Below are 19131 nucleotides of genomic sequence, written 5' to 3' on the forward strand. Positions count from 1 at the left end.
TGTCTCTTTAAATCTGTTCCTGCATCTGTGATTGGATGTAATGGAAGCCCTTACTGGGATGCCAGGTGTAAGGATGGCCCTCTTTGTTTTCTGTAACCCTTTGAGGGCTTGAATGATATCGCTTCACATGTTTACATGCAGATTAATGCAGATATCCTGATCTCTTACCCTTATTTATTAAAGACTAAATATGTACAGATGGCAGCCTCCTTGCTGCTTCTAAAGTTTAGCTTCCTCCCTGTCAGTTTGTCCCCTCAGGTCCTCAAAGGGTTAATGCTTCCTGCCTTGTTCTTTGAATAATCTTTCAACCTGGCCTTTTCAAGTGTTCTGTATTCAAATCTTTTTTTTTTCTCCAAAAAAACAAAACAAAACAAAAAAATACACCTGTTGATTTACATCCTTATAGTAAAAGAAAGTTTGTCATCTTCCCAGAATTACTGATTCTAGTCTGTGAATGTGCCTTCTCATTCTGCTTCTATATCCTCGGATTATCTTTGTTTTACTTTCTCGCTGTTTGTTTTCTTCCTTTTCTCCTGACTCTGCATGCACTTGTATTCCAGATGACTGAAATTTAATTTTCAAAGTGTTAGTTTGACTAAACCTCTTGTAATGGTAGACCTCTTTCACAGTTCTTTGTGACCTCTCTCTCTCTCTCTCTCTCTCTCTCCCTACTCATGTTGTCGTAATAAATATTACTGTTGGTATTGCTGAAACGCGTACCGTCTTATTTCTCCTTTCCTTTCCTGTGAGGCGTAATGTGGTTGTAATGACACGAGGCTCACACCACTCGATCCTTGTCAATTTCACAAATTGCTTTTTGTGTCTGAGGGTTCTGTCATGCAAAATAGGAAGGCTTCAACAAGGTGGATTTATGTGTTTGCGAGTGTCTGAAGGAGACCTGAATGCTAAAGCGTTGACAAATGTGTGCAAGCTGCGCAGCTGTCAGTCAGTATCAGTCATAAAGAAAGTGATCAAAACACTTGTGAGAAACAGGGCAGACGCAGTGACAGGAAAGATCTTTTATTGATGTTGTTAGAGCGTCTGCCTCGAGACAAAAGCCTTCAGGTTGCATTTAATATAAAGAGATCAACTCTGATTATTGTTAGCCAAGCTGTTTGTCACCAGTGAAAGCAGCGAGTGTTGTCATATGGCCACGAGAAAAAAAAAGTTGCGTAAACATGACTCACCTCAGGCATAAAAACACCAAGGAATAATTTATTAAAGGGAAGATGTATTACGCTTTGTATTAATGTATTAATGCCTTGCATCATAGATGGTTGATACAAGGCCTTGTTGTCAGTTTCACAAATCTGCATTATAAAAACTGTTTGTGGGCCCTTTGGATTACCAGGATTTCTGCATTGATTAGTATTGTTTACATATAAAACAACATCTGATCGACATCAGTGTCACGGCTTCAGACAAACACAGTCTGGTTAAACGCACTCCCACAGACATGCACACAGAGCGCAGGCTGGAAAAAGTCATCCAATTTAAAAGAGGAGAAATTTCAAATCAGTTCTAGAAAACTGTTTAAGTTAATTGTTATTTTTGGGATTAGGGGGACACATCTCCTTACTTCACTGTAATCCTACAGTCACACTGAGGAAGACGCTAATTGGAGACCAGATTGATCATATAATAATCGTGTTATCTCCTTGCCTTTGAAGTGGTCGCTTCAAAGACAGGGATCAGGTCTACCGCCAGTCACAGTCAGTCGACATCTTCAAAACAACTTTGGCGCATCAAGATTGCAATAAGATCTGCCATCAGTTTGCCATGACATCTGTTTGCCATTGTTCTATTGTTCTTCTTCTACATAAACAGAGTTTCACATTAAATTTGGAGTTGAACCAGAACCTCACAGATTCGAAGCAGAAATTCCTCTGCAAATGTGATTTAAGTGTAAAATGTCAAGTAGTCAGTAACCTTGCTTTTATAATCAGAATGCAACCAGTTAAGTGCAAAAACACATGAGTCGTGCTCATTGGTGCACACCTACTCTGATTGCTCTGCGCTTATAAATTAGGTTTAGGAGCAGTGATCTGCAAATTTTCATCAGTCTGTCTGAGAGGGGTTGCAGTCAGATTGCCTGCCCTCTCACTAGGTGACCAGTTGGTTGAGTGTTGGTTTTACCTGCACAGATTGAGAGATATTTCCAGGATTGTGGCTTTCATCCCAGGACACTGGTTGTAAATGGATTTTCATTTCATTTAAGGTGCTCACAAGATTAAAACATGACAAAAAATGTCCTTCCCCAAAATGGTAGTCTAAATCCTCGTGTAAAAATAAAATGGGAATAAGGGAGTGTTTTCTAAGGGATCGTTTCATTTGATTTAAAGTAGTAGTGCAGATTAAGCCATTGTTCGTAAAGAAATATCTGTCTGTACTTTTTTAAAATCTCGTGAGCACCATGAAAACAAATATTAAAAAGATTTTGTTTAAAAAATAAAAAAAGGTTCCCGTATGCTACAGAGAACTAAATGGAGGTGAGAAAATATGTTCTGTTAATATTCTCAAGGGCTCTTTTCTCAAGACCAAACTACATTTAGAAGAAGCGACATCACTTAAAGCATAGATAAATGAGAGTAATAACCCGACAGAAATCTCAGACCCCTGTTGAGGCCTATTAGTCTTCCTCCTATCATGACAGCATCTGTGCTATTCCGAGGAACCACCGGTATGTCTGTGTTGTCATTGCAGAAGGAGACGACATGAAATTTGACCCCTTTGGGACATCGGCCCTCAGCACCTTGGCCAGCTATGACTGGTCAGACCGGGACGAGAGTCTGCCCGGTGAGGTCAGAAAGCCACCGGGCTTGGAAGGAGCTGGCCTTCCATCTTTAGTCCCCACACAGAGGAAGGAACTGACCTTTGGCAGCACTGAAAACATCACAAGCAACTCCATAGCAAACATCATCACCTCCTTCCCTGCAGAGGACAGTTCATCAGCAGATGACAAGTTTGAAGCCTTTGCTGACTTTGGCTCCGGCGACCAGGGCGGTGTCAATAACGAGGATGACTTTGGAGACTTTGCAAGTACTGTTTCGGAGAAGTCAGACTCGCCTGCTGCCACTGCCGAGGCGGGCTCAGAGGGAAACCAGAGCGAGGCCTCCGATGACTTTGGTGCCTTCCAGGGAGACAAGCCAAAGTTTGGCAGGTCTGACTTCCTCAAAGCCAGCGCTCAGGCCAAGGTCAAGTCCAGCGAGGAGATGATCAAGAACGAGTTGGCAACTTTTGATTTGTCGGTTCAAGGTGAGTTTTCTTGTTGTATTTACTTCAGTAGGCGGCACATTGTTTTTCAGTTAAAAATAATTGTCTAAATCCAAATAGAATTTTGCTTAAATGATGAAAAAACAGAAAATAATCATTTTTGACAACTTGGAATAATTGAATATAATGAATGAGTTATTGAAAATTGTTGTCAACTAATTAATTTATTAATTATTTGAAGAGCAGTTTTGGCAGAAAAGTATTAATTTCTGCATTGTTGAATTTGTTGACTCAAGCTTCCTCCCACAGTCTAAAGACATGCATGTTAGGTTAATAAAAGCTGCTTTTATTATGGTCCCTTATTTGCAAGGGGTTGCTGCAGTGGATTGATCTTCATGTTTGATTTTACACCGGATGCCCATCCTGACGTAACCCTCTCAGGGTTTTGTTACTGCTTCCAGTGTTGAACTTGGGATCTTTCACATGTTGAATGTGTTAGTGTGACAGCCAAGAGGTATGTCAGGTTAAGTGGTGATTCTAAATTAGGTGGGGGGTTTTTGCCTGTCCCATTTGGTTCTTTAGCCGTCAGAATTGTTGTCTGAGGACCAACAAAGATACCCAATGGATTTACTTTGCCAAATGGATCATCACGGCCTTGCCATATTGGTCCATTTGATCAACCTTTGTTGTTATTATTTATTTTATTTTATTTTCAGTTTTTACAGATGGGACAGACATGAGTGAGGGATAGGAAAGGGAGAAAGAAAGATGAAGGAAAAGAAAAACAGAGGGGAAGAGGGACAGTGAGAAAGGGCACTTAAAAAGAAAGAAGAGAAAAAAAATCTCCTGGATCACCTGTTGAGAGAAAAAGAAGAGAAAACAAGCAAAAAAACACCCCAGAGCAACATACTAAACACAACACCATCACGTTAATCTAGCTAAGTGTAAACACCAGTAAATACTAAATATTGAATCTTGTTGTGTAGCAAGCAGGACCGACAGCGCATAATATGCTTGGAAATAGCAGCCAATAGAGGTGTAGTTTATGTCTATGATCAGTGAACACCCGTGTGCACACCTGTGTGGATCAGCACGCTTGTATTCAAAAGGTTTCCCCATGTAATGGTCTGCTAGAGGATGTAGGGAACCATAGCCCTGTCCCCCAGGGCATGAAGCAGGCATGGAGGAGATCCAGGCTCCAGACATCCAGAGGCCCCAGAGGTGCGAGAGCCCAAGGAGGACCACCAGAGGGGCATCCGTGCCACCCTCCTGGGAAGAGCTGAGGAGAGCCCCAGATGAGGGGTTAACCAGTAGCCACGGAGCAGAAGCCAGAGGGGGCTGCAGTGGTGTGCCCACTGGCTCTGCCGGCAGCCAGCTGTGCCAGAGTGAACCGAGCCGCAGGCCCAGATGATTCTAAATTAGTAGTTGACATAAGGAAGCGTTGTTAGAATAAATGACTATATAAATGTATGCATAATGTGGACACATGACTCTTCTGACCAGCTGTAAGTCCTTGGCCCTGCACTCTGCTCAAGCACCCCGCCCCCACAGACAAGGCCCATCAGATGTGTAATAAAGCTGTCAGACATTAGATGGTAGTGTTGAGATGACAGCTCCACTCTCTAATGGCAGCGACTGTTGAGATGGATTAGCAGATGCCCACAAATCCATAAGCAGAAATTAACCGTATCCACTTAGAGGCTATTCATTTTCGAACCGCTGTTTGCTGCTGTTATTTTTCACAAAATAAATTATTACAGTTTCCTGCACTGTGATCAAAGCCTCATGTAGATTCATTTCCCTGTGCTGAAGTTAATGTGTGTGAAGAAGCAGGGCTTGCTAACTCCCCTTCTTCCTGTGGCTCAGTGACCTGATCACAGTGGGGCTTCTGGTGTAGGCTGAGTAGTTGTGTGGTGATGGTGGGGTTGAGGGTGGATTACCTGTGTGTAGATGGCGCACGCACACATGCGCTCACAGCTAACCCCACTGGAATAGTCTGGGCTTCACTTGTGTTTGTGCTCGTGCTTGTTGTGGTACCTTGCCAGGGTTTTTGTCCTTCTATAAATTATTCATACCTGCATATTTGTGCCTCTGTTTTGTACCTAATTATTGTTTGTCACAATTAAGTATTTACGCATGCCGTCCCTGTCTGGGAGGAATTAACTACAAACAGAATGGAAGTAGAATGGTTGGAGACAAACAGGTGCACAGCCCAAAATGAGTTGCATCACAACATGTCGCTGAATTGATATTTCTCTCATTTCTCTTCTTCTCTGCTCCGTCTTTGCTGCAGGTTCCCACAAGCGCAGTCACAGTTTGGGTGAGAAGGAGATCAGGCGTTCACCCCCGTCTCCGGCGCCAGAGCAGCCCTTCAGAGACCGATCCAACACCCTGAACGAGAAGCCTGCACTGCCCGTCATCAGAGACAAGTACAAGGACCTGACTGGAGAGGTGGAGGTGAGGAGGGAACCTGAATATCAGTAGATTTCAGCGCAATACCAAGGACTGTTAAAGCTTCAAAATACATAAATGCCCCTTTTTGTTCTCTTCTGTTTTCCCTTTGTGTTCATTTGAGATAATTTTGTGCTGTTGCAGGAGAGCGAGCGCTACGCCTATGAGTGGCAGAGGTGCCTGGAAAGCGCTCTGGAGGTTTGTGTTTGTTTGTGTCCTGTATCTGACCTCATACCTGGGAGAGACTTAATTGTGAGAGCGACAGCAAATGTTCTAGAGCATAGGTGTCAAACTCTGGCCCGCGGGCCAAATTTGGCACGCAGCCTAATTACATTTGGCCCGCGAAGCCATACCAAATTACTATTAGAGCTGGCCTACTGGTATTATACAGCTAATATATATATTGTTTAGTATTAAGCTTTGCTTGTTCCATATTCAGTTTTTCAGCAAAACTTGTTTGAGTCCATAAGAAAAGATTCATTCTTATATCTGGAGGAAGATTTTTTTTTTCCCCAATAAATATTAACGTTAGCCCGCGACTTTGTTCCAGTTTTGAATTTTGGTCCACTGTGTATTTGAGTTTGACACCCCTGTTCTAGAGTAATTAAGATAACCAAAACACACTGAAATGTTTTTTTCAGCCAGGATTTTACCTGTCACGTATGTCTTGGGATATTTTATTTTCTTGAAACTTGCAAATATAACTTCAGGACTGTTGTGTTTTTAAAGCTCATCAAAAATTGAGGATGTTGCAAAATGTCTGCTGGAATATTTACTTTTCGTTTTAATGTGTTTGACATTTCAATCCTGGGTAAAGGCCATAATTTTAACACTTTACTGTTGGATGCTCATTATGAGTTTTATAAGCAAGACCAGTGTGTATGTAATAACGCCAGCTTCTGTCCTTCCACGTTAAGGTCATCACCAAAGCCAACAACACCCTGAACGGGATCAGCAGCTCTTCTGTCTGCACCGAGGTCATCCAGTCTGCTCAGGGCATGGAGTACCTGCTTGGTGAGGAGCTGCACTAATGCACACGCAGACACAGCTACTACTACCACTACTATAAACACACCGGGGGCCTCATTTATCAAACCATATAGGGAAAGTGCTCTAAATCTGTGTGCAACAACCAGCACTTTGCACAGTAAAATGTCCATTCATCATCCACACATCACAGAGCAACCTTATATATTGTAAACCACTTTCCTTTCAAATGCCTTTAAATAGGTCTCATTGCCACCAACATGAGAGTTGGAGGTCCCGATCAATGAAGTAGCACTAAATAGAACTGTTTATTTAGCATGTTTTCTGGAAGAGTGTGGACACTGACAAAAAAATAAAAAAATCAGTGCCGCAGCTGTTCAGGTCAAAGAGAAGTAAAGAAAGTACATGTAAAAAATAGTGTCGATGACCACAGAATAAAAAAAAATACTGCCACAGGAGTAAGACGGTCCACCTCATCAGTATCGCCTGTGGATGGAAAAATTGCTTCAATAATTGGTGAGGTGTCTGTGGCAGAAATCATCCCTGAAGGTGATGCTTGACACGGTCGGTGAACCTCCACAAAGCACAGAGGGGGCAGGGCCATCATGAGTAACCACTTTATTTTATAGTGTGGTGATTGTTTTGGAGTTTTATGGCCATGAGTCTCACACATAGAACTGAAAACACAAGCAATTTTATACCCTCCCCTGCAGCTGAGGACACTAGAAAAAATCAGAACCAAGATGACTTGTGAGTTCATTCGGATCGCCTCTATAGAACAAGGGCGAAGTAATGGCAAGACAATGCAAATAACATTTGCTGATTACTCCTCACTCTTTGTACGGAAAGGTCCCTGCAGTCCCTAAAAACAAGCATTTCATGCTAAAATGTATCTATGAGTCGAGCTCAGCCCTTGAATGTTTGATGATATTGATAAATAACACTATGACCTGGAAACATTTGCACATAGAGAGTTAATACTTCCACATACAGTTAAAAAGAAATGAGGCCTTGCGAGCCTCAGAGGCAACAAGAGCCTGTTAAAGAAGCCGGTGTGTGGCCTTAACGCCCTGTGAAGGACAGAAAGGACAAGATTAAGATGAGCTCTGGTGTGATGGCTTATCTCTGCCCCGTCTGACAAGGTCCTGCTGCTTTACTGTTTCTCTGCTTTTAATGAGCCGAGTGGCTAACACGTCACGGCTAAGTGCTCAACACCGACTAAGAAAGTGTGTTTCTGTGACATGTGTGCGTTTGTTTTCTCCCTCTCAGGCGTGGTGGAAGTGTATCGCGTCTCTCGGCGTGTGGAGCTGGGTATCAAGGCCACGGCGGTGTGCTCTGAGAAGCTGCAGCAGCAGCTGAAGGACATCAGCCGTGTGTGGAACAACCTCATAGGCTTCATGTCGCTGGCTAAGCTCGCTGTAAGTTGCTATGACGTTTGTACGCACTCGCCAAAAGGCAGGACAGATAGATGTACAAACAGATTCATACACTTGGTTGCTTTCTTTTTCTAGTGGAATTATGCACTGATAACAGAGCATTGACGTTCAGTTAAAAATGCAAGTCCTGCCAATAACATGATTGAGTGTTAGTGAATCCAGTATTGTCGGTCCATTAGGATAAAATCAATGATTCATTGATTTGAAAGCAATGCAGATGGAGTCTTTTGGTAGGCTGCTGTTTGGATCAGCGGGGATGACGAAGACTGTAAAGATTTATTTACCCAGCTGTCTCCAAGTATCTGTAAAACGGGACGCAAGAGGAGGACTGTTCTCATCCACAGAGCCAGCAGACGAGGAATACTGTTTGTAGAAGATAAAAATGATTTAGCATCTTGAGAAAGGAGGCAGAAACAAAATGCAACAAATGTTTAATTAAAGCAGGGATGAAGATTTCTTTCCTTATAAAGGAGAAAGATGTAAACTCGAGAATTGTTTGTTTTCAGTCTGAGTAGCCAATGTCGTGCCAAGTCTTTATTAAAAAAAAAAGTTGATGCTCGGAGATGTTTACTATAAGCCGACTTGGTCTCTCTGCTGTTATTATAAGAATAGAAATGACTACATTTTGCCCTGCGGCAGGAAGTAAAACGTCTGTGTGTTTTTGTGTGTCTAGCCTGATGAAAGCTCCCTGGATTTCTCCTCCTGTATTCTGCGGCCGGGTATCAAGAATGCAAAGGACTTGGCTTGTGGGGTTTGTCTGCTCAACGTCGACGCTCGCAGCAAGGTTTGTGTGCATGCACACTCACACAGAGTAACTGTTACTGGGTACTGTTTTTTGTTTTTTACACACATGATGCTGTGCTCATCCCCAGCAGATAACAACTGACATTTCTTTGACTTTGAAACATTTTTCCAGAACAAAGAAGAAAGCACTATTGGACGTCTGTTTAAACGAGTATGAGACAGTCAACTGTCATCCGAATCTCATTCCACTCTTTCCTGTTGGGGTCCTTGGGGGGCCTATCCTCCTCTTACTGACGAGCCCTGCGGGGGGCCAAAGTGACAGGATTCCCTCCTCTCCACTGCTCTTCTATCAGAGCTGTTTTCTGCCTAGACATGCACATCATCATAAAAACCCCACAAAGTACCAACCCAAATCTAAACCCCAACCCCTCACATTACTTTGCCTGTCAAGCTTTGTCTTCTTGCAGCACATATGATGCAAGTAATATTCATTTAACACGAGTTCATAGGGAAGATCAAATTCTTTTCACCTGTCACATTGCAGACTTTTATGCATGTAGTCCTCTAGTTAGTTAGATAACTGTCACCATAAATCTGAGCAGAATCCAGCTGACGTTTATGAATTTTATGTTTCCAACTCAGTTGTTTGATAGCTTTCTGTAGATCGAAAAACTTTAAAGAGCCCCGCGTAATGTAACAAAAGATTAATGAGCATAACAAAATAGTTCTTGAATTATAATTTCCTCCTAGTTAGTCGTAGTGTGATTGGGATAAATGAAAGAGATGCAACAGCATGCTTCATATCTTTTATTATTGCAAATAGATTAAAATTATCCCCAGAGCTGCCAACCTCGGCTCAAAAAACCAGACGGCTCAAACTCAGCTGTACGGCCCAGTTTGATCTCAATTCAATTTTATATAGATGTCTCAAGCTTTATATTGTAAGCTAAAGCCCTACCATCAGACAGTCACATACTCAGTGACTGTGGGGAGGAAGAACTCCCATTTCATAGAAAGAGACCTCCAGCAGAACCACTGGGGTGGGGTTGAAAGGAGAAAATAAGAATAGAGACGGAACCAAATATAAACTACAAGAGAGAGTAGACACAGAGTTATTTATATGTGTAGCAGCATATATACGCATCAGTAATGCAAAGAGGAATAGAGAAGAAGTGCTGAGTGCATCATGCGTCCCCCAGAGGCTTAAATAGAAGAATAAGCAGGGAACCACCACTTTTTTTCCCCTCTTCTCTTTTACTCCACCCCCAGTAGATTGTTGCCTCTTGCTGAGCATGTTTCTGCTAGAGGGTTCATCCCATTAAAGAGGAGCTTTTCCTTCCCACTGTCGCCAAGTGCATGCTGACTGGGCATAGTCTATTTGCTGGGATTTTTCTCTCTATTACTGTAGGGTCTTAACCTTAAAATATAAATTGCATTGAGGTGACAATTTTTGTGAATCAAACAGAATTTAACTGCAACTGAGGTTTATAGTCACCTGATAGGGTTAAGCCAGTGGTGTTAAACATAAGGAGTCTTTGCAGGGCCTTGCAAAGACTAATTCAACCTTTTGAAAGGCTTTGAAAGAAGGAGGGCATACATTTTTTCATAGGTTTTACAACTTTGTCTACCAATAAAGACCTCCCCCATAGCCATCCATACTACTAATTAGGCAATAGATAAACAGTTAAATGTAATTAAATTTGATCTGATGGTGATGCTATAAAAATGATCTGCACGTTTAGAGTCACCACATTGAACCTGAAATTAAGCGATTCCTTCAAAACGTCTATCAAGCATATGGAGGTGTTGGATATATAGTTGCAGTATGAAGAGACTTGCTTCTATTTCTGATAGAACTTTCCTTTAGTGTTACTCCAGAAACAATACAAATAGTCCTGAAAGTGGTGCTGCAAAGTCAGTGTTTCGACAGTTTTTCCTTTGTAAACTCTCCAGACACTCTAAATGCCAGGTGTCACTCCTATTAGTGCCCCACAATGTGAACAAAGTCAGAGCTTGACAGGCTCTGATCAGACAGTCACTGCAGGGGAGACGGTGGGCAGACAGTCACTTTAGGTCGTCTCCCTGCTTTTATGGTGAAGTATGAAGTTAGAAGTGTCCACGGATAACAATGTGCGCTCTTGAAGTAAATGACAGAGAGGGAAGATGTCACTTTGGCACCTCGGGGTGGGTTTTTTCACCCTGTGATTGCTTCCTCAAGGTCACAAAGGTTGTTACTTTGTCTTGGAAGGGTTTCATTTTCTATTCTGCCACCTCCATCTCAATGTAGCTGCACACTTTGCCACTTTGAGCTAACAACCGTCGGTGTTTCTAATAACTGTTCAGAGAGCGGGGCAGGATGGCGGTACCTCTTTGCCTAGGGTGGTCGTGATTTTCATCGACGTGGGCCATTAAGGGTATTCTCGGACCCTGCGGTTTAGAGGGCAGGATGGTGGCGTTGATTGTTTCTTGCGATCCGTCTGCTGCTCTGCCAGAGCCAGATGGATAGTCCAGACAAGATAAGGCTGACTGAGAGGCATCTAGGCTGTGAGCAGATGTGGCTTACACATTAGTCATAAGCAGGGAGAACGGCGGATAATAGACCTGCACACACAAACGCACTCTCTCTCACCTCTCGCTCCTCTGTGCGCAGAGGCAGTCTGAAATTAATGCAGTTTTATTTTGTCTCTGTGCCACAAGCATGAGATTAATAACCCATCTTTTAATTACATTTTTGGCACAAACCACCCTGGTAAGACTGTCGAGCGGAGAATAGCATCCCCTGCGAGTATAATGAAGTGAAAGAACAGCTTTGGCTACGGCAGACAGCACCGATTGTTGCTTTGTCCCTCAGTGAAGAGGTGCCGGTTTGTTTTTCGACCAAAGGTGCAGGCGGGTGGAGACGTTGATGTGGCATCAAAGAAATGCGAAAAATGCTCGACAGCCGATGTGCTCAGTCTCTCCTGTTCAATTCATGTTTTGAATTCTGATATTATTCTCGATTCAAACAGAGCCAAACAGTCGCTTTCAGCCAGACTCACCATGTTCCTGTTTGGCTAATATTCTCTGGGTTGTCGCACCTTTTTTTCTTTTTTTGGTTTAAATCATTCTGCATGTTATCTTTGGGTTAAGGGGCTTGGATGGGCGACTGCAAACAGCTTCATCTCTCCTCAGTTTGTCACTCAGAAGCAGCAGCAGTTTCACCCTAAGTGATACTTTTTGGCTAATGATGCTCCAGCTCCTCCACTAAACGATAAATGCTAATTTAGGCATTTACAAGGAGAAGGACTGGAAAGGAGTTTAAGCTGAATAATTTAGCATTTTTGGCTATTTATTTTAATGCAGCTTTTTCAAGTGCCTCAAGCATTTGGATTATCAAGTTGAATGTGTGTAGTTTTGACAGCAGCACACGGGAGTTTGGACCACAGCTTTGTTCTTAGGCTGCCCATCTCTTTCACAGCATGTTTCCATCTGGTCGAGGTTAGCGGGGCTCCTGCACAGACAAAGAAAGTCAGGGAAATTACTTACCGTGCAATACCGACATTAAAGAATTTGGGAATTGAAAGAGCACTCTTTGAAAATGTTCAAAAGTACAAATTCGACAAATCTGAAGCTGAGAGAAACTGAGAAGTTGACTTCTCAGCGACTTCCTGTGTGGAAGTGACGTAAATTAGCGAAAATCATGTCCCCATCCCAACTTTATTTAAACGTGTTGGTGCTAGCAAATTTAGACTGAGCAGATATTTAAATAAGTATGTTATTTTGTTGTTTTTGTTATATTGTTATGCTTAAGTCAACATTGTAACATTAAAATTAGTTCCAAATTATCACATTGTTTACATTGTACTTCACTTTTTTAAATAGGGTTGTGCTAAAAGTAACATTAACCTTTAGCATTAACCTTAAAAAGTAGCGCTCGATTCCAGGTCTGGTGATGTATCACCGACAACTTGTAGCTTTTTTTTTTAATCTCACAGTAAAGAAAGCTGTCAGTGAGGGCAGGTTTCTGTTTGTGCTGGCTTGTAAATCTTTGAGTCATTGATGTGTTTTTTTTCACCATGTAACACATGCATCCACATGCTTTGTTGTTTTCGATCAATAACCCAAATAACAAATATATTCGGTTTATTATTGCAGAAGAAAACCACAAAACAGAGATGAAGCTGTAGCTTTAAGTCAGCTAATATAAAGCTGCTGCAATACAGTTTCAGGCGATTCGCTGATTGTTTCAGCTCTAACCAATCATGCTGTTGTACCAGCAACACGGCAAAAGATGGCAAGATCAAAACATGAGGGACTGGTAAAGGTCCTTTCTTGGTTTTCTCCCAACATTTCAGCTTCTTTCTGAGCAGGAGACGTCTGATTAAACCAAACCTTTGTTCTTTCAGTCTTCAACCTTTATTTTAATGTCAGTTGATAACTGTCATTTTAAACACAGACTCTGGTTCATGTGAGGTGCTGCCGCTGCAATAGCAGCTTTTCTCCTTCTGTCTACAACCCAGATTTGTCTACAGGACTGGATTAACTGTGACAAACCGCGCTGATTTGTTTCAGTGAGCATACTGGCCAAAATCTTCAGTCAATATTTTAGATCGATCGAGGCAAAATCTCTTGAATTCTGAGTTGGAAAAATGTGTAGGAGCCCCGAGGGTAAAAACTTTCATGTTTTCACCCAAAAACATGCTGTGAAAAGTGGTGAAACGGCTGCTCGCTGCTTATTCTGTGCACACTTTGCTCTGGGCGCTGCATGAATATGCTTCACCTCTCTGACTGCTCTTGTGCTTACAGGCATTGACTAAAGACAGGGAGAGGAGCTTAAGGGTAATTATGCCTTGTTTTTTTTTTTAACTTCTAATAAAATAGTTTGCATTAAAGCTTGATTTTCATATCCGAACAGATAGAGGAGCCAGGACCTTTACATGCAGCTGAAAGGTCAGATGAATTAGCAGAGTCTCTGTTTTATCTGACAACTCCAGCTTGAAAACATAAAACCCACACTGTAGTGTCACAGCAGGCTTTTATTAACCTTTATTTAACCAGGCATTAGAAACAAATGATTTTCCAGGGCAGGCTGTGTACAAGGCTCTGTTTAGTTAAAACAGGTGGATATTAGCCTCCCTTCACTGACACACAGGTGAACTCTGGAGCAGGAAAGGCACTGCAGCGAAAGCAGGGGTGTGTTTTAGTTTGACCACCCTTTCATTTTGCATCCTCTCCCTCCCAACATTTCCCAGCTTTGGCACTCCTCTAAGTGCAGGTTTGTGGAAGCAAGTAGGCCAGGGCACAGAGGGGTCTCTGAAAGGAAATCGCTCCTCCAGTGAAATGTGAGCGTGTGGAGGAAAAAGCGAAAAGTGGAAATGTGTCATTCGGCTCGTCTGAGAAAGCCCTTCATCGGGCGGAGCATCTGTGCCGCAGACTGCATTCAGGCAGGTGGAGATGTATTTGACTTAATGGTGTGTTGTGGTGGTGTATTTCTGCATGCGTCTCCCCTCTGCTTCTGTGTGGGAGGCTGTGATTCACTGCACATGACTCATTCCTCTCTCCGGCTTCAGCTCCATTATTTCACCGGGGATGCAAACTCCTAAACTGCACATCACACACATTAGCATCTCCTGATTGCGCCCACCGGGCCCAGTGAAATCGCAAACTTGCATCAGAGCCCTCGTGTGTGTGTGTGTGTGTGTGTGTGTGTGTGTGTGTGTGTGTGTGTGTGTGTGAGTGAGTGAGATTTCAGGGGTTTCGGGTCAGTTCGACACATTTCATTTTCTAAATAGCTCCAGTTCAGGCAATGTTTTTCAGAATCAAATTGCATTGTGACGCAGCAGGCTTTACGGTGGGGCATTGTTATCCTTTTTGTCTCAACAAAATAAATGAGGTGATCCATATTTGTTGATACAAGTACAGACAGTGATGGAATTACAGCGTCTGCAGTCATAGCACGATCAGATTTTTTTTCTCCTTTCAGTTCATTTTATGTTAAATCTTTGGGGAATAATTTTGCTTTATTTTTGCCCCATTTAGCAGTCACTTGTGGTGTGTTTGGATCCTCTGATCAGGTTGTCAGCAGGTTTAAACAGGGGATTGCTATCATGTTTTTATAGCTTCCTCTCATTTTTCAGGGAATTTTTCAGTTTTGGTCCCCCCCCCCCCATTTAATATAAAAACTGCAGACATGGCTTCATCTGATTAGACATGCAGCTTCAAACATATCTAATCTTCTCCTGTGTTTTGATTGAGCTAAATCAGCATGCATGAAGATATCTATGGCTGTTTTGATGGCTCTCATGCATACCTCCAGATTTAAATAAAGAATGTCATCTGATGCCCAGCTGTAAACACGTTACTTCAACACATTATTTTCATCTTGGATGCATATTTTGTGTATAAAGAGAGGACTACACAGCACCTCTCATCTTAGGTCTCTCTAAATGTCAGCCGGTGCACATTTATTTGTTCCAGCACATTTACAGAAATCCCAGGGGCACTGTCATCCTTCTTGAGTTTTTATATATATATATAACAGTGTAAAAGTGTCACAGCATGCAACATCCCTTGATTTCAACCACAGTCACATTTTTTTAAATATGCAGAAAATCTTTAGATTTAGTTTGACTCCTTATAAACAGTCAGATTTAGTTATGATCAGTGAGATGTTCACAGCATGTGGCTCTCACAGCATTTCTGTAGATAGAACATTTGTACCAGTTGGACTATTATTCATACACTATTTTTTTTTCTTCTTTTTCTTGTGCTCTCATATAATTTTATGCAGGCCATTTTTAACGACTTGAGTTTTTCCCCAGTAGGCGTTGCCCATGTTTATTGAAATGTTTTGCTCGCCAGAGGCAGATTTTCATCCTGCGTAACTTGGCTGTAATTTACTGCAGGGTCACCTACATTGAAGCTGTGCACCGCTGTGCTGCTCTCAGAGGATAGCTGATTCATGCTCTGGATAAGCGTGCTGCACATACTTTTATAAATACCTTCAATACAGCTGAGTGGTAATGGCATGTGTCATATTTCCCAGTTAATTAAGAGGCTTTTATGGTTGGACTGGTGCGAGCTCCCTGCAGCCTTCCCAAAAAAGTAGATTTTAAAAGCTGCTTTCAGATGCTCGCTTACTCACAGGGGCAGATTTTTTCCCCCCCTTAAATATTTGAATTTCAGTCTCTACAAAAGTAGGCATAGAAATAACTGCATTGTGGGGTTTTCCATCTGAGGATCACGGCCTTCGGTAGATCTGACATGGACTCCATAGCGTGTCTTTTTTCCTCTCCCCCTCTTACCCACAACCACAGAAGACTGTCCCTCCCTCAGCTTGGTTCTCCCAGAGGTTTCTTCCTCTTAAAAGGGAGTTTTTGCTTCCCACTGTCACCAAGGTCTTGTTCATAGGGGGCCATCTGATTGTTGCGGTTTTTCTCTATTATTTTAGAGTCTTTACTTTACAATGTAAAGCACCTTGAAGCAACTGTGGCTGTGATTTGGAGCTATATAAATAAAACTGAATTGAATTCAAGTTAATTGGATGCTGCTGCAGGCTGCTTTGTGCTCGTCAAAATAAACTAGCCTTTTTTCCCTTTCAGCAGCATTAAAATGAAGTCCGGGTAAAGCAGGTGCACACACAGGTTTATATTATTATAATATTTCACCCTTTCACTCTAACAGGCGTTCAACTCGGAGACAGACAACTTCAAGCTGATGTACGGGGGCCATCAGTACCACGCCAGCTGTGCCAACTTCTGGATTAACTGTGTGGAGCCCAAACCCCCGGGCCTCATCCTGCCTGACCTGCTCTGAGCTGCCATGGTAACGCGGCAAGAGCTAATTACCACCAGATAGGTGGAGCGGCCACTCGCCTCACACCAAGAGCAAGAGGAGGACATCTACAGTCACTGGATTCCTCTAGATTTTTTTTTATTATCCTGAAATCTCACCCAGACTGTGTTCATTTGCAGATCTTTTCCCTGAATAGTCATTGGTCGGTTCATATGGTTACTCTTTCGTTCAACCATACAGGTCAGCAGTTGAGGTCATATTTAAATCTGTTTTTAATGCTGCTTTTGACAAATTATTTCTGCTGACTATTCGTGCAGAAATGCAACAATATTAATAAATATAACAAATCAGTGAATCCTATTTAAATTATTAGGTGTGCAATATCCTTATAACACTGGCAGAGGAGGTTTTTGCTTCTGTTTGTATATTTTTTGTTTGCAGTGAATCAGACTTAATGAATCATAAGTCTACCATTGAATTACTTGAATTGTATTTCTGTCTCGGGTCTGTTGGATGAAACTCTGTGGCTGTTATGGTTTTAATGTCTTTTTGAAAATCTTTAACATTCAAACCATCTCTGCTCTGCCGGAAGGCAGGCGCCTCTCTTTCTCTGCATTATGTTTCGCTGTGTTGAATGTCTTTTGCACTGTTTGTGAGGAAACTTTAACACCTCTTTGGGTATTTAAATTGTATTTTGTAGGTGTTGGGGATTTGACGGGAATCTGTTGTGACTTTCTGTGTTGTTGTTGTGTGCAGAGCTGAAATTCTGGAAGTATTTACTAATGCTGAATTTGAACAGCAGCAGCATTTTCTGTATATTACAGTGTCATGCTGCAGCTTTGTATTAATCACCCAGCTGTAATGTGAATGTTATGTAAATAAATGACGTGCAAACTGGTTAAAGTGTCGCAGAGTTAATGTAATTATCAGGTTTACAGGTCATGCAGACCAAGTTCACCTGAAGGACATGCTTGTGTGCACTGTGGCGTTTCCATGCAGACACAAGAAGCTGGAGGGCATGTGTCCATCCACTCTGAGCATTATGTTCAGCCTTTAATGAAGCCACTTATTTAGCTCGGGAGCCGTACGTAATCGTGAATGAAGAAAGTATAACTAACCTGGACTGAATACACATCAGTTCATCATAATTTTCCATAAAGTAACCAGCTTCTTCTGAGGAAAGCAAATACTTCTGAAAACGACATGTGTAGTTCTAAAGTAACTCATTACTTTGGTGAATATAATTAATGTTACTACTCCATTACATTTTTTTTAATCACCTTTGGCTTCAGGCAATTATGTGGCAAAAGACCAAAGTTCTGCATATAAAATCCAAGTATTTAATGCAAGCTCCTTGAAATTTGAAAAAGTCACGCACAAAAAAAATTGAAAGACTCTGTATTTTAAGACCCTCCCGCCAGACAGGCATAAAAAAATAAGCCTTGATTTATATATTCTCTTACTATAGCTACTGCATTTCTGTGCTGTGCACTGTTTAGCCTGTTTTTTAGCCAATTTCCAGGTGATTACTCGGCTTATAATTCAACGGATAGTGGATATAAACTTGATGGTACTATTGGAAAATGAAACTTCTATGATGCTTTTTTAAGGCATCATGTCTGCATAAATGCGTAATTTTAGGCTGTTGCTACATGGATGGTAGGCAGCGCAATGATGTCATGATCACCGATATAGATAGGAACCCCCGGGGACCTGAGAACAACATACACAGAGATTATTTGATTATTATAGTAAAGATACACCAAATCAAAACCTTGTAGGTTCTTATCACATCAATTATGAAGTCTTGGAGTTGCCTAGCAGCTTCCTACTAATAGGCTAAAATGACCCATATTTAATGTTTATGACCTTTCAACACCTTATCAATACATTGTAGGATTTTAATCTCACAAAAGAACTAATTTATATCCACAAAAACCTAGAAAATAATTGCAATATTTATGAAATCATCACTATGCCTGGGACTACATGACCTTTATATGGTAGAGCAGATAATAAGTATATCAGTTGCCAACAGCACAAACAGGCCAAACAAGACTTCAACATGGGCATGTAAATAAAATTAAAATAGGAATAAATAAATAAAATAAGAATTTTTATTGTCTCATGAAGCCAAAAACATTGTGCCTACTCCAGATTTAATCATTTATCACCAAACGCCGATAGCAGTGTTGGTAAAAACCAAAATAAAGGACCCTAAACAGAAAAGAATGCCAGAGAAAGCAAGGCTCCAAAAATGATCCAGGTTGTCCTGGCAGTACGCTGAGCCTGTACACCCTCAAACTTATGCACTGCTGTACCCTCACCACCGCTAAACACACAGTCAACAATGTTTTATCACTTTTCTGGATTCATTCATCCAGTGTGTTCAAATCTGAACACAGCACGGCCTTAAAATGACTCATTTAATTCACGTGGCTTTCTGCTCTTATTCCGCTGCTTTTCCTGTGATGCTTCCTCTTCCGAATGCATGAATGTTTCTGCACATTTCCCTCTGTCATTTTAC

The 19131-nt window shown here is 41.7% G+C and overlaps 1 protein-coding gene across 13 annotated transcripts in view; it reads left to right on the plus strand.

Annotated features, from left to right (window-relative positions):
• synrg (synergin, gamma) overlaps window positions 1–17501 on the plus strand; it is a 42465-nt gene extending 24964 nt beyond the window's left edge. For 7 of the 13 annotated variants that reach the window (XM_004558198.2, XM_012921046.2, XM_012921045.2 and 4 more), the window contains 9 exons: window positions 2704–3255; window positions 5507–5670; window positions 5809–5862; window positions 6582–6678; window positions 7921–8069; window positions 8761–8871; window positions 9004–9042; window positions 13617–13649; window positions 16494–17501. In XM_004558198.2, coding sequence (XP_004558255.1) covers window positions 2704–3255; window positions 5507–5670; window positions 5809–5862; window positions 6582–6678; window positions 7921–8069; window positions 8761–8871; window positions 9004–9042; window positions 13617–13649; window positions 16494–16625 — 1331 coding nt within the window. In that variant the 3' untranslated portion in view covers window positions 16626–17501. Of the gene's footprint in view, window positions 1–2703; window positions 3256–5506; window positions 5671–5808; window positions 5863–6581; window positions 6679–7920; window positions 8070–8760; window positions 8872–9003; window positions 9043–13616; window positions 13650–14062; window positions 14255–16493 lie in introns of all 13 variants that reach the window. The other 6 variants (XM_004558199.2, XM_004558201.2, XR_013092979.1 and 3 more) reach the window with 5 other exon arrangements.
• Window positions 17502–19131: the final 1630 nt, after the last annotated feature.

This window comes from Maylandia zebra, linkage group LG14, assembly GCF_041146795.1.
Source record: "Maylandia zebra isolate NMK-2024a linkage group LG14, Mzebra_GT3a, whole genome shotgun sequence".
Taxonomy (NCBI): domain Eukaryota; kingdom Metazoa; phylum Chordata; class Actinopteri; order Cichliformes; family Cichlidae; genus Maylandia; species Maylandia zebra.